Genomic DNA, 14,444 nt, shown 5'->3' with positions numbered 1-14,444 from the left:
CGCATGTCGATGCAGGCACGTGGCAAGCATCGTGACGTGCTTTGATGGATATGAAAGTTTATATAGTCGCTTGTATTAAACAGGAATTTAACTATATTTAAGTTTGTCAATCTTAAAAACGCTTATTTCAAGGCAGTTTATATAAAAAAATGCGTATTGCGCAGATATTTTACCGAATATTCTGAAGATCTTCTGGACACCGTTATCTACTTGCACATGTCCTCGCGTTGAACCAGTTTAGTGCGCATGCTCAATTGAATTGAGTGACCATGGGAAGGGTGTTCACGTGACTGCTTTCGTCTGCTTTGTGTTTTTTATTTTTTTATATGTAAACCATGTTTTAATAATTTTTCTCTGGTTAATGACTCTCTTTAATGAATAACAATTTAATTTAAAAAAATTGTTATTTAAAAAAAATGCTGAAGTGTTGAAGCAAATTTAAAAGTCATTAAAAAACGTATTATTTATTCTTTTTATTTTGATTTTCACTTTATTCTGTTAACAATGTGTGTGTTTTTTTATATTAAAAGTATAGACGGTATATTTATATTTTTAAGAAAAGACAGAATTTCCACAGAAATCTCAAACTGTTTCTGTTCAAAGCTGTTGGATACTTACTTAGAAGCTGGACTTTAATACAACCCTTATGAAAATTAACCATGATTTAATCACATTTTAAAAACATGGTTACTTGAATAAACACTACAAAATAATTATAGTTTTGAAAAAAAAAACGTGGTAAAACTATGGTTTTGCAAATCTTAATCAATATGTAAAAAACACGTTTACTACAAAAAACATTTTCAAAAGGCAACTCTGTCTGTCAGCTAAGCAAAATAAACGGTTTCATTTTTTCATGCATAAATGACTTTGATTGATTAATACAGTAGAATAACATTAGCTACTTCAACCTAACGTCTTATATCTGTTCAGCCAATCCACTTCTTTTACTTTTGAGGAAACATGTGCAGGTTTTTGTTTAGCTGGAAAAACCAGCTATGCCACAATGGGGCAGTGCTTGCAAAACAGCACTTTTGAACTGCAGCAAATGGTGCCTACATCGTCTTCAGTCCTTCATTCAAAGAGGTAAGACTCAAGAGATTCAATCTGCACCAGCATTTGTGTTCTGTCAGTTTGAGTTTACACATTAGGGTTCACTGTGCAGTAGTCAGTATTGCACAATTGTAAGTCTTAAGTTATTTAAACACAATGAGGTATAGCTGCACGCGTAACGTTATAAAGTTAAAGTGAAACACAGCCAAGGCTGACAGATTGACTGTTTTCAGTAAGTTGTGTTACTGTGTAAGTGTAAGTGATCTCTACCGCAGGTGTAAGGTATTCAGTGACATCCCAAAACAATGAAGCGTCTGAACAGAAAAGGGGCTGCCAACTTAGTAAAAGAACTAGACGCCTTCCCTAAAGTTCCAGACAGTTATGTTGTAACATCAGCTTTTGGAGGCACAGGTGCTTTTTTTCTATTTTCAGCTTAAATGCTAGTTTACAAAATGTTTTTACAAAACGTTTTTGGTTCCTCTGTACAGTGTCCCTGGTTGTTTTCACCCTTATGGCCCTTCTGACCATCTCTGAGTTTCTTTTGTACCGAGACACGTGGATGAAATATGAATATGAAGTAGACACAGACTTTTCCAGGTATAAACATTACATATTTAAATGTTTCCGTAACTAACGATACACTTGCATATACTGTATATTTTATTTTATAGATTAAATAATAAACCCTAACCTCTTTATTTTGTCATCTGTTCGTTTTATTTGTTTGGTTTGTACTTTACAGCAAATTGAAAATAAAAATTGACATCACGGTTGCAATGAAATGCGAAAGTAAGTGCATCTATTGCTTCAATGAAGTTCTGATAACATTGTCCTACTGATGAGATGCAATACTGCTTGCCTTTCAATATATTTTGCCCAGTCTATTTTTTGAATGGTGTAGTCATTTTTGGAATAAACTCATGTCACGTTAATGGTCTTCTCTTGTCAAGGGGTGGGTGCAGATGTGTTGGATATTGCTGATGATGTGGTTGCATCAAAGGAGCTAAAATATGAACCCGTAAGTGTGTCTTTAAACCATCTTTTATTCACCATCATAAGCTGATAGCTGGTTTAAGGTGGAACTAGCTGGTTAAAAGCTGGTCATGCTGGTGGGCCAGCTGGTCTTCCAGCTAACTCCAGCTAGACCAGTTTAAAAAGTGACCAAAACACAGCTAGACCAGCTTGCTACACCAGCAAAACCAGCTAAAACCAAACTGGTAGACTGGTAGGTATGCTGGTCTTAGCTGGATTTTCAGTAGGGAAAGCTCCAATTTGTTTGTTGTAATAATGTTTTTACAGGTGAACTTTGAGCCTTCTGCACAACAAAAACTGTGGTATCAGTAAGTGGAATGTTATTGTCATTTAAATGCACTATATTATGGCATAGAGAAATACTGTATTATAAATCATGATAGAATCTACACAAGGTGCAGGTCTCAATCTCTATCTCTTGTTAAATAAGGATATTACAGCAGATTCAAGGCAGACTGAGGGAGGAGCATTCTCTTCAAGATGTGCTTTTTAGGTCTGCACTGAAAGGATCCTTTTATGACCCATTGCCACGGTACATGTGTTTACATAACTGCTTTATATTATATCTTATCCTACTTGTTCAGTACTTGCCGATGTGATCATATCCAACAATATTTGGCATTACTTAAAAGCATAGGACTAAATAAAGAAAAGTCCAAAACTGATGTACAAGCTTTACTCCTTGTACAGGAATGATTCTGCATCTGTATCCCAAAATGCCTGCAGGATACATGGACTAATCTATGTTAATAAAGTTGCAGGAAACTTACATATCACACTTGGAAAGTAAGTGAACGCTTTCAATAACAGAACTATAGAGCTATTTAATAATGTCTTAAAAAATGAAAACTGATTTTTTGTAACTAAATGGGAAAAACTGTCAAAGTCCATCTTTTCCACTTTATTTAAAGTATCCAGAAATATTTTTTTTCCTAAAATATCTCCCATGCAGACCTGTGACTACTCTCAGAGGTCATGCCCATTTTGCACCTTTAATAAGGAAAGAAGGTGAGTTTTGGTCACAATTTTGTTTTGGTTGTTTTGAAAAATACCATGCATTTTTTTTAAACAGAAAAATTATATTGTTGTCATAGCACAGACCATCCACTAGATGGAGAACTGTCACTTTGTCATAGACATACATTTGACATTTTCAAAGCTGTACGTTTTATGAGCAATCTCTGGGAATCAAGTCATGATTTAAAAAAAAAAAAATTTATATATATATATATATATATATATATATATATATATATATATATATATATATATATATATAAGCGGAAATTGTTTGCTATGTAAATACATACATACATAAAATAACTTATGTTTCTTCTTGCTTTTAAGTAATTGCAAATGAGTAAATCTCTGACTCTCATTATTTGCTTCTCTTACAGTTTATAACTTCTCACATCGAATAGATTGTTTGTCTTTCGGAAATGACGTTCCTGGGCACGTCAATCCTCTTGATGGCACAGAGAAAATTACATTAGAAAGTAGGTTCAAGTTATGTTTTTATAATAATACATGTTGTATGCAAATAAATGCAAATCAATTTAAATGTGAATTTAAATAATATAAGAATGCCACTTGCTAAATGTAATTCATTCACTGCTGTAAATAATCTTGGAATTATGAACAATTATGCTCTAAATTTGTTTTCAGACAATCAGCTGTTTCAGTATTTCATCACAGTGGTGCCCACCAAGCTTCACACATCAGATATCTCGGTGGATATGCATCAGTTTTCTGTCACAGAAAGGGTATATTGAATGCAACGTGTGTGTGTGTGTACATCTGTGTGAGAGTGTGTTGCCGATAATACTTTTGCCTTATCATGCAGGAGCGGGTTATAAACAATATGGCAGGCAGTTATGGTGTGTCTGGGATCTTTTTTAAGTATAAACTAAGTCCACTGATGGTGAGGGTAAGTGAGGAACATATGCCTTTCTCTGTGTTCCTCGTGAGGCTGTGTGGCATCATTGGAGGAATCTTCTCCACCTCAGGTAAGTTTCGCATATTGTTATTTAAGATTAAATCTGGTAGCTATTTTACCAGATATTATTATTATCAATCACTGATTTGTATTGCATGGAAGGTGCAGTTAAAGCATTGAGAATTATAGATAAACACAGACTCATAGGGTTTCACTCTGTTGTGCTTCTTGACACAGACCTGCTCCACAGATTGATCGGGTATTTTTTTGACATCATCAGCTGTCGCTTTAAACTTGGCACACAATATTTCAAGCCGGTAAGTCACCGCTTTTGGAGGCCACAATGATGCACACTTGCATAAGTAAAGACTGTATGCAATGTGATATTCTGACTAATGTTATTCTGTTTTTTTTTAAGGTCCTCGATACTTAGGACACCCTGAAAAGCAACAACCAAAACAGATTACATAGCGCTACACTTTTTTATGATTTTAAATAATTAAAAACGTATTAAAATGTATACCTAGTTAATGTTAAACAATAAATGTTTTTTTTTATTAACAGAGTTTTGTAGTTCAATTAATGCTTATTTGAACAACTGTAATATTCAAATTATTTTTGTGATAATTTTAAAATAATCATTATACTTAATATTATATAAACACTCCATAATGACAAAACAGAAATGCAAAGAAATATTCGTAGAGGGAGAGTCAGTTGTACTTCCTTACCATTCGTTTTATCCTCTTGCTTTGTAAATAGTCTAAATGGGCAGACACTTATATATTAACTTTATAATTAATGTATTTCTTGGGTTCCATATGTTTTTAACAAATTTACTAGAGCAAACAAAACAAAACAAATAAAAGCAAACAAAACAAACAAATAAAAAAAATGAAAATTTGAGCTAATTGGCTCCCCCTCTTGGCGGGATATCATTCTGCATGAGAGATAAACCACCAATTGCCGTTCTATGTGTTTGTATTCCGCCCCTATCAGCGCGTTCAGTGGCCATATTGTTGATGTGTCACTCGGAAGGAGATCACGAAGTTGACACTCACTATATCTTATTGTAGCATGTATGTTTCATTTAAATGGATTTAACATAAACGGTAAGTTGGATATTTTTAACTGAGATGTTGAAAGTTTAACTATAAATTCGGGTGTGTATGCAGTTAGCCGTCAAGCTAAGTAAATACAGTCTGGGTGAACTCAATGGCAGATTGCTGATTTTTGTTGTTATATACTGATAATATAATTGATACATTTATTAAAAATACTTTCAAACACCGTGACAACAGGCTAATTGTTCTGTATAAACCGATTATGACCGGTAAAGCTTACCAGATAAGCCTGAGGTTATGAGATTCTGGATCAACACAGGGGAAATTTGCATGTATTTTCGTATTATTGCTTATTATATAATTGCCTTTCGTGTAATTGGTGATATTAACATCGAAGAGTTTGTAATTCAAGTGAAATAAGATGCTATTTTGTCGTAAATGGCTAAAATGTGATATATTTGGACAGGTTAGCCGATGTGCTAAAGCTAACTGCACCTGTGTGGGTGCAGCAGAGTATCTGTCACTGAGATTACTCTACAATATATAGCCATTACAGCTCATATTCTCCAATTTCCCATCTTATTTTTTAAGTAAATTGTACAATTGTTTGTTGCATTTGATGTGACAAAAGATCTTTGATCGTTCATTTTCTATTCAGTGGGCTGGGCACTGTCCCTCCCCCTCCTGAAGAAATACACTGGCATTCATGATGCAGATGCGTTTGAGATGTGTGTAAAAGACTGAAGATTGAGAAACAAAGTTTTTACTCAAACACAGATAAGAACAATAAGAAGGAAATACACCTAAATAGGAAATTGCTTCACTCTTCAGCATAAGCCAAATATGTTGTGGACATTAATTTTATGACACATCTAACCTAACAAGTGTGATGTCTTAGTATTTCATTGGATTTCACTGAATGCCAGTGAGTGAGAACTACATAAATATTTCAGTTTGGTGCTGGGAGGCATGAGATAATGTTTGCTGGAAGAGAGGAACAGGAATGTGGTGACCTTAAACATTTTTTAGTGTAAGGTATTGGTAGATTTTTTCCTACTGTTTTACCTTGTTTGCTTTCTATCTTGAACAATATTGTTGTAGTTTGCAAGATAATTGTATTAAGTATGTTAAGATCATTATTGCATAGTTGATTTGAAATGATCAGGTTCTTAACCAGTTGCAATGAGGAAAATGGTTTAGGGTTTTTCCATTGCTGATGGCAGTATCTAGAAAATGTTGGCCAATGGCCAGTATACCTACTGTAAAACAATTTAATGACAGCAAATATACTATGCACAGAAATGCTGGCATAAACAAATATTTTATGCAACATTTACATACATCATTAGAGATGCGTAACGATTAATTGTGATTAATCTATATTAGTATAAAAGTTTTTGTTTACATCATGTATGTGTTTGAACTGTGTATAATAACTTTGTATAGATAAATGCACACACATGCATGTATATATTTAAGAAATGTTTGCATGTGTATATACATTTATTTTGTATAATTTATATTATATATAAATATAAATACTTAATATATAAATATTTTTAAACATTTCTTAAAATTATACATGCATGTGTGCATATTTATATATGCATAAATATTATACACTGTTCACACACATATATGATGTAAACAAAAACTTTTATTCTGCTATAGATTAATTTTTTCTAATCGGTTTCAGGCTTCATCCAGAGGTGGTTTGAAATTATTTTCAAATCGCATTTCCGTAAATCCAATTCAATCTGACCGCTCTGATTGCATTTGTGTAGCTTTTCGGTTACGTCATGCTGTCGGGCACATAAAATGTCAACACATCAGACTTCGAGGTAGATTGCCTTGCCAGCGCGACGTCATTGCCATAGAAACAGTACAGATAATCCGGAACACAACAGAACGCTACAAGATGCACAGATCGGATTTGAACAGGTTTGATACACAATAGGGCTGGGCAATAAAATAGATTTTTAGATTAATCGTTGTTGTTGTTTTAAGTGATCGATTCTCAAAGTTTTTTTTTTTTTTATAAAATAACCTGACCCTGTTTGATCAAGGAATGTGACTGTTTTGACTTTTTTCATCATACATTTTTCATCTTGCATTAAAATTGTATTGTATTTAACATAATTGTATGCATTTGAAAATTTGAAATGGGTTCTGTTTAAATGTACCTAAGTGTACCTAAAATAAAAGAGTTTACCATAGAGGCCTTTTATTAATTACCCACTTGTAAACTTATGTTTACGGTTCTTTTTTTATAAATATAGTATTTGTATTAAATCTATATTCCTTGAGTTACATCGAGAATTGAATATAAAAACCGCCCCAAGAATCGGAATCAAAAATCCAACCGAGAATCGAAACAGAATCGATTTGATAGTTTGTGAATTAAAATCAAATCGATCTGGAACATCTGAATTGATATCCAGCCCAATACACACAATATGTACAGTGAGTCTGTCGAATTGGATATGCACCATAATCGGATATGGATGTGAACAAGGTATTACTCACCCTTATGTTGTTACAAACCTGTATTAATTCTTTTGAACACAAAGGAAGATATTTTGAAGAATGTTTGTAACCAAACCAATCAGAATCCCTGTTAACATGCATAATATGAAAAAAGAAAACAATGAAAGTCATTGGGGCTTTAATCAGTTAATTTTTTATAACGTCATGTACGGTTCAAAATTTTTGTAAAATGACAAAAAATAGCAGATTTATCCGATCTGGACGATAAATCCATTTTTCACTTTTGATACGTGTAAATATATTGATTTTGGTTTGGTCCTTTCCATTTCCCTTTTTTTTGTTGCTTTCAGGAATAATACAGATTTGAACAGTAAATCTTATCTTGGCTGAAGGCGCTCGGGCCAAGGTTCACTGCTTTCTCACACGCTTCCACCGGGCAGAATTTATTTTAACATTCATTCCTATAGTATTCGTAACACAAACTTGATAATCCTGCTGGATTGGATTCTGCTCTGGTTTCACTCAAAACATGTGAAGAGCACTATCAGTGTCCTTATCCTGAATGTCAAGATGTATTTCCTATTGTGCACTTATAGGTTGTATCATCCATGAGTATTGAGCTGGGAATGCAGTAAGCTACTCTATCCCAATACAGTATCAAACACTCATCCATTGGGTGTGGGAAGGGCGGGCCACCTAGTTTCATAAAACTTACAACACGACTCTGCCTTCAAATGAAGGGAGAGCTGTGTCCTAGTTATGATGGAAAACCACGCCTCTGTCAAATCTGTGTGGAAATCTGTGTGCTTTAAACCGTGAATTTCGGACAGCAGGTATGACAGATTGACTGAAAATTGTACAATTTCCGGGTGATTTGCTGTTCTCAGTGTCATAAGGAAATTTGATAATGTAAATAGCACCAGAAGCCATATAAATACCTTGTAACTTAAGGAATTATGCTGGCTGTATTGTTTGTTGATCATGAAAGTTACAATCAGCTACAATGTTTTAAGTCTAACTTACAATTGATTTACCCGTTTAGGTGTTTGTTGATTCCGGGCCAGTAGCGGAAGAAAAGGAGAGCATGGAGCTATCAGACTGTCAAAGTGAAGAGACCCCTCCCTCCAACCCCACCCAAAGTCCAGAGGTCACAGCGGTTCCAAAAGAGTCCTCTAATGTCATCAGCAATGTTGGTGAACTCGATTTAAAGGAACAAGAGGAAGATGCTGAGCTGGACAGTCTTGAGCTGGACACTACTTTATCTTTAGATAGTGTGGACAAAGAAGGTCAGAGACCTGACATGCACTTGAAAGTCCAGCAAGATGGAGATGACGCACAGGGAGATGGGAACACTAGCTGTGACAGTGGAACAGCCTCCATTGACGATTCCAGGACACCTCCGGCTCTTTACGACAATACTGCAGGGTCACTTCCCTCTGTCCTCGATGGAGAACCCAAATTCTCTGGCCCAGAGGAGCCAGCAGCTTTACCAGATGCAGAGAATGGGACTCAAAATGAGGTCTCTCTGAATGATTTTTCGCCCACCTCTTTGGTTACAGCAGCGGATGATTCTTCAATTCACAGGCACACTTTAAATGGGCCAACAGAACTTCAACACACAAATAACCAGACACAAGATACCCCAGGTTTTCAAGGGGAGAAACCTCCTGCCCATGTGGTATCTAAAAATTTAGTACCTCAAAATTCACACTCCAATTCAAATATGAACCCATATGACACGGACTGTAGCCGGAAACTGATGTCTGAGATTCAGAGATCTCTGTCTCAGGAGTCTTTGTTGGATGAATTGGAAGACGAACTGTTGGAAGGTGTCCGAAAAGGAAGCCCACCCAACGGCCTCCCCAAGGACAAGAACTCTGTGGTTTTATTGGAGAAGTGTGTGCAATACAAATACTCCCAACAGGAGAAAGCCATCAAGAGGTAAGCTGTTGAGTAATAACTACCTGTATGTAAAACACAGCAAGTCGGTGAGTTTATAGTCCCATTGATGTTAGTTTCAAAGAGGGTCAGTCATTGGTTGGCTGAATGGCGATAACAGTTCACTTTCATAGCCAGTTTGTGGCCTTCATAAAATAAATCAAACAGGTATCAAAGTAAATTTCAAAGGGGGTGCTTTGATTTGTTTTATCACATTGGAATTTGACAGTGATCTTGTCAACATCATAGGTCAAGAGCTCACATGGTGCTCATTGTGTGCTTGTGGTTAATAATCACTATCTTTAAACAACAGTTAGTTAACAGTTTTGTCCATTGATTGTCAGGAATGTAATGAATTACAGCATTGATTACCCAAACAGACTCGCATTTTGCACAGAGGTCCAGCTTAGTCCTTTTGCTTTTGTTTTGACTTTATTAGTTTTCACAAGGGCATCTGGTTGGCTTACATATTGGAAACAGTCCACAGATTGGTTAAGGTCCTTGGACACCTGTTTCCCATGCTAATCTGAGATAGTATCTTGCTTTACTGTATTATGGCATATAATGTTGCCTGATGCTTTATTAGAAACCATTACAGTTGTTGTTATAGATGGACACAACAGAAGCATTTTCTAACATTGTTACTGTATCTGTCAGGTTGCTTGATGAAAATAAGAAACATCAGGAGCTGATTTTGGGCATCTGCTCTGAGAAAGACAACATGAGAGAGGAGCTCAAGAAGAGGATGGAGACAGAGAAACAACATCTTAGCACCATTAATAAGGTAATGGCAACCATTTATCATTATGCAGTTCTGGAACTTCTGACTTTATGTTGCTTCAGGCCTCATAGTTACTGTTCAACACAAAAATTAGTAACACTGATACCACGTGTGTACATTTAAACATGACAAAATTATGTTTGGCTGAGGTGTACCCAATGGTATTACACCGATATATCCACACTTCCTGCGTAGTCTAATGTTACCATAGCGCTTTGAACATATAGATTATTCGTTGTTTGATTTTTGTTCATTCACACTGCCAATGATTTTCCAGAATTTGTGCGTGTGTTCACACACCTCCCATAAAGTCATGGGACATTTAGTGTATTTGTAGTTGTGCACAATTTTTTATGCAGCAACTTGAAGGTGTAATTTGTTTTTACCGTCTTAAGAAACAAAGCACATGGCTGATTCAAGACAATTTTTTTGCACATATAAGATTAAGGTCTGAATCTGCTATAACCATTATTTTTAGAGGATTTAAAACATATTTCCTATAAAATGATTTACATTTTTTTAAATTATGATTATAAAAAAATTCTCATTACCGCAACATGATATTACATTAAATATATGCATTTACAAACTCATGTTTCGGTAATGAGAACTAAAAAGTCTAGGTACTATGACAAACAAAATTTCAGTTTTTATGTGGAGAAAAAGAAAGAACTGCTTACCTGGGAGCCATCTTGAGTGTCTCAGTCAATTTTTTCCCTTCCAACAATATTTTTTCAACAATGTTAGTTTCTTGAGGGCTTAAACAATGATTGAAAATTGTTGCGGAGGATGATAAATTTTTTCTTGGATACATTTATATTCCTTATTATTGTCTCTACATTTACCAATGATCACCAAATACCACATGTTTCTTTACTGTAAATGCTTATAGTATAACATGCACTGAAGCTTTTTATTTTTTAGATTTTTTAATTATAAATATTTCCATTTCAAAGAACCAAAATCCAGTCATGGACACGTTGCGGTAATGAAACTTTTCCCCTTAAATGTGCAAAAAACAACAAAATTGGTTTGTATGATGTCATTTGAAATCATGTGCAAAATAGTACATGAAGAGATGTTTATAACTGTATGCTTCTTATTTTGATACTCTTACTTTGCATTTACTTTTTATCAAAATGTTTCATGACACCTCATAAGTCTAATTTTCGCGAGAATCACCCACATGCCTTTATTTATTATTTCTGTACTGCAAAAGTCTAAATTAAGTGAATTTGTGCTTAAAACGAGCAAAAAATCTGCCAATGGGGTAAGACAAATTTTCTTGAATTTTTCTTGAATTAAGTGTTTAAGAAAAAAGTTTTTTTTCGCACCCCACTGGCACTTTTTTTTTTTTTGCTTGTTTTATGCATAAATTCGCTAAAGGTGCCGTGTGCAAATTTAAGAGGGATCTCTTGACAGAAATGCAATATATATATATATTCAAAACTATATTATCAGTGGTGCATAAAGACCTTTCATAATGAACCATTATGTTTTTATTACCTTAGAATGAGACATTTTTATCTACATACGCCGAGAGTCCCCTTACATGGATGTCGCCATTTTGTGCCGCCATGTTTCTACAGAAGCCCTTAAAGGTGCATGATCTCTGAAAGCCAATGTTGACATTTGATATAATGGCTAAACAAACACGCCCTACCCCATAGAATCTGGACCTTCTTTTGATAGACCCGCCCCACACATACGGAACCCAGGCAACGATGTCGGTTAGTAGACACGCCACTTACTGCGGATTGGCTACAAGTGTGGTTTGGTACTCGGCCCAACTCCCTTTTTCCAAGTGATTTTCAAAAATCATGTACCCCACCTTTAACTTTTTTTACTAAGTTTTCTCCAATGATGACATGTTTGTCCTGTGGTGGCTACCAGAGATTCTCTATGCGTTTCGGTGAACGGTCGACTGAGCCATTGGCTGCAATTCCCAACCTCACCCCTAAAATTTACACACTGCACCTTTAAAATGTGATACTTATTTACTTAGGTTATTTTGCTCATCAAGAAAAAGCATCTTGATTTAAGAATTTTTAGACATTTGTACTTATATACAAAGTAAGGGGCAAATCCCACTAAACGCGTTTATGGCGGTTACAGGCGCCTTTTTTGAATGATATTCTATGGGCAGTGAGCGTATGCACGCTGTATGTGTGCGGTCACAACACGCGTTTTTGAAGGAACGCTGACAGCGGAAAAGCAGCCGACGTCATTCGCGGCTTTCCATTGTCCAATCGAATGAGGGGAGAGGCAGGCTTGGCGAACGACCAGCTTCAACGCAGATAGTGAGGAGCTCCCTGTTCTCGATTTCATTCCAATTTCCAGACATTTTTGTTATGAATGTTTATCTGCATTTTAAACCCGCATGTCAAAAACTCTAACCTCTTTTTGCAATGATGTCTGCGTCCTCACTATGACAACACCACTTACAGCATTGTTCCTGCTTTTTGTTCACACAGAACGCGTTCCAGAAATGTTACGGCAATATTACTAAAGGCCCCTTTACAGGAGCATTCCCAGAATCAATTACGAGACATGTTTGCTTTAACACATTAAAAGTGTGAAAGTGGTTCATGGCATTCCTAGCCATTTCTCTATGTGACGTTTGTAGTTGTATCCAGATTTCAGCTGGTTTAGCTCAACAACATTATTTGTTATTTAAATGCCATTTAAAGGGTCTGAATGACCATCTCTTTCCCTTGCGCACAGATTAGAGAGCACTTGTTTGGCGAACAGCTGATACCAGAAAAGCTGGTTTGTTTGAGAGTACCCCCAAGCTAAAAAAGAGCCCCCTCTCAATGAGAGTAATAGCATACATCAAGCAGATCCTGCTGAGCCTGTAATTATCTGTTGCGGTAGTGACGTGAAACTATTGTGTGTGGATTGTTGTCTCTGTTTCCTGTCAAAGTCAGAAGCCACAAAGACAAAAGGCTTTCTCAGAATCAAACATCACCACTTTTAAAAAGTGATACTTTCCCCTACCAACGAGCTTTAGTTTTCATTCAGTAGCAGCGGTGTGAAGGAAACCTAACACCCTGTTACTACACACTGCCGGTGCGAGAAAAAATAACACAGTCTGTCTGAATAGATCCTTTGTTGCTATATGAAAAAAAAAATTTAATATGCATTTTCATAAGCAGTGCAAAATGCTTACATGCAGATGAAGTGTTACACGGGTAATTTTATAAATAGCGCACATTCAGGCTGTGCAAACACTTATCTGTCTTTGATCAGCTACTGTAAATCGTCATAGTCTGAGAAGTGTTTATGGTTACCACAGCTGTGACCTTTTGGCACAGTAATGTTGACGTGTTATCGTCTCTCTTGTTCAACCAGTTTGAAAGCCGGGTGGAGGAACTTTTGAAGGAACTCAGAGACTCAAGGGACAAACTGGTTCACCAGGACCACGCTGCCAAGAATGCCATCCAACAGATGCAGAAGGATATGGCCTTTCGGCTCGAACAGGTATAAGATCATCTCTATGGAAACAATCCCCCTACCTCAATCCGTATGAGTGGCTAAATGGCAAAATTCCATCCAGACCAGTTTTAGACTAATACCTTTTAAATGAAATCACATTAGCCCTGTGGTGATGCACAGAGTGTGGGTCAAAGTGCTTTGTATTTTGTTCTTATCTTGTTTCCATCAGGTTCTGTGGACCCATTTGTCCTTGTCATGTTTTGTCCCACATGAGGTTTTATAATGAGTATTATAATGATTGAGTCATAATGATTAATGATCATTATAATGATTAAGTTTAGATTTGTGACTCTGGACTACAAAACCAGTCTTAAAGGGAGTCGGGACACTCCACTTTTTTGAAAAAATATGCTCATTTTCCAGCTCCCCTCCCGAGAGTTAAACATTTGATTTTTACCGTTTTGGAATCCATTCAGCTGATCTCCGGGTCTGGTGCTAGCACTTTTAGCACAGCATAGAAAAATCCATAGAAACTGATTAGTCCATTAGCATTGCGCAAAAACCCCCAAAGATTTTTTATATTTTTCCTATTTAAAACTTGACACTTCTGTAGTTACATAGTGTACTAAGACAGACGAAAAATTAAAAGTTGCGATTTTCTAGGCAGATATGGATAGGAACTATACTCTCATTCCGGCATAATAATTAAGGTCTTGGC

The 14,444-nt window shown here is 35.9% G+C and overlaps 2 protein-coding genes across 3 annotated transcripts in view; both read left to right on the top strand.

Annotated features, from left to right (window-relative positions):
- Positions 1-958: 958 nt before the first annotated feature.
- LOC135744648 (endoplasmic reticulum-Golgi intermediate compartment protein 2) lies at positions 959-4,590 on the top strand. Its single transcript, XM_065262910.2, has 14 exons — positions 959-1,086; positions 1,329-1,464; positions 1,542-1,650; positions 1,796-1,842; positions 2,004-2,071; positions 2,353-2,393; positions 2,516-2,617; positions 2,776-2,871; positions 3,038-3,093; positions 3,483-3,581; positions 3,751-3,848; positions 3,929-4,091; positions 4,259-4,338; positions 4,440-4,590. The coding sequence occupies exons 2-14, from the start codon at positions 1,359-1,361 to the stop codon at positions 4,452-4,454; spliced, it is 1,080 nt and encodes a 359-aa protein (XP_065118982.2). The 5' UTR covers positions 959-1,086; positions 1,329-1,358; the 3' UTR covers positions 4,455-4,590.
- A 323-nt stretch (positions 4,591-4,913) lies between these two features.
- The window catches only part of ccdc186 (coiled-coil domain-containing protein 186), a 30,247-nt gene continuing 20,716 nt past the window's right edge, over positions 4,914-14,444 (top strand). Inside the window, exons 1-4 of one of the 2 annotated variants that reach the window (XM_073815352.1) lie at positions 4,914-5,133; positions 8,615-9,513; positions 10,168-10,294; positions 13,643-13,771. In XM_073815352.1, coding sequence (XP_073671453.1) covers positions 8,657-9,513; positions 10,168-10,294; positions 13,643-13,771 — 1,113 coding nt within the window. In that variant the 5' untranslated portion in view covers positions 4,914-5,133; positions 8,615-8,656. The remainder of the gene's footprint in view (positions 5,134-8,614; positions 9,514-10,167; positions 10,295-13,642; positions 13,772-14,444) is intronic. The other variant, XM_065262909.2, reaches the window with a different exon arrangement.

The sequence above is a fragment of the Paramisgurnus dabryanus genome, chromosome 1 (genome assembly GCF_030506205.2).
Source record: "Paramisgurnus dabryanus chromosome 1, PD_genome_1.1, whole genome shotgun sequence".
In the NCBI taxonomy this organism is placed as follows: Eukaryota; Metazoa; Chordata; class Actinopteri; order Cypriniformes; family Cobitidae; genus Paramisgurnus; species Paramisgurnus dabryanus.
The sequence above is the reverse complement of the archived record's forward strand: the minus strand, read 5'-3'. Positions and strand labels throughout refer to the sequence as shown.

Bases quoted from the DNA above. Each gene is read 5' to 3' on its own strand.
- LOC135744648 (XM_065262910.2), top strand. From the start codon at position 1,359: ATGAAGCGTCTGAACAGAAAAGGGGCTGCCAACTTAGTAAAAGAACTA. The intron at 2,072-2,352 runs GTAAGTGTGTCT...ATGTTTTTACAG, and splicing joins AGGAGCTAAAATATGAACCC to GTGAACTTTGAGCCTTCTGC. The intron at 3,094-3,482 runs GTGAGTTTTGGT...CTTCTCTTACAG, and splicing joins ACCTTTAATAAGGAAAGAAG to TTTATAACTTCTCACATCGA.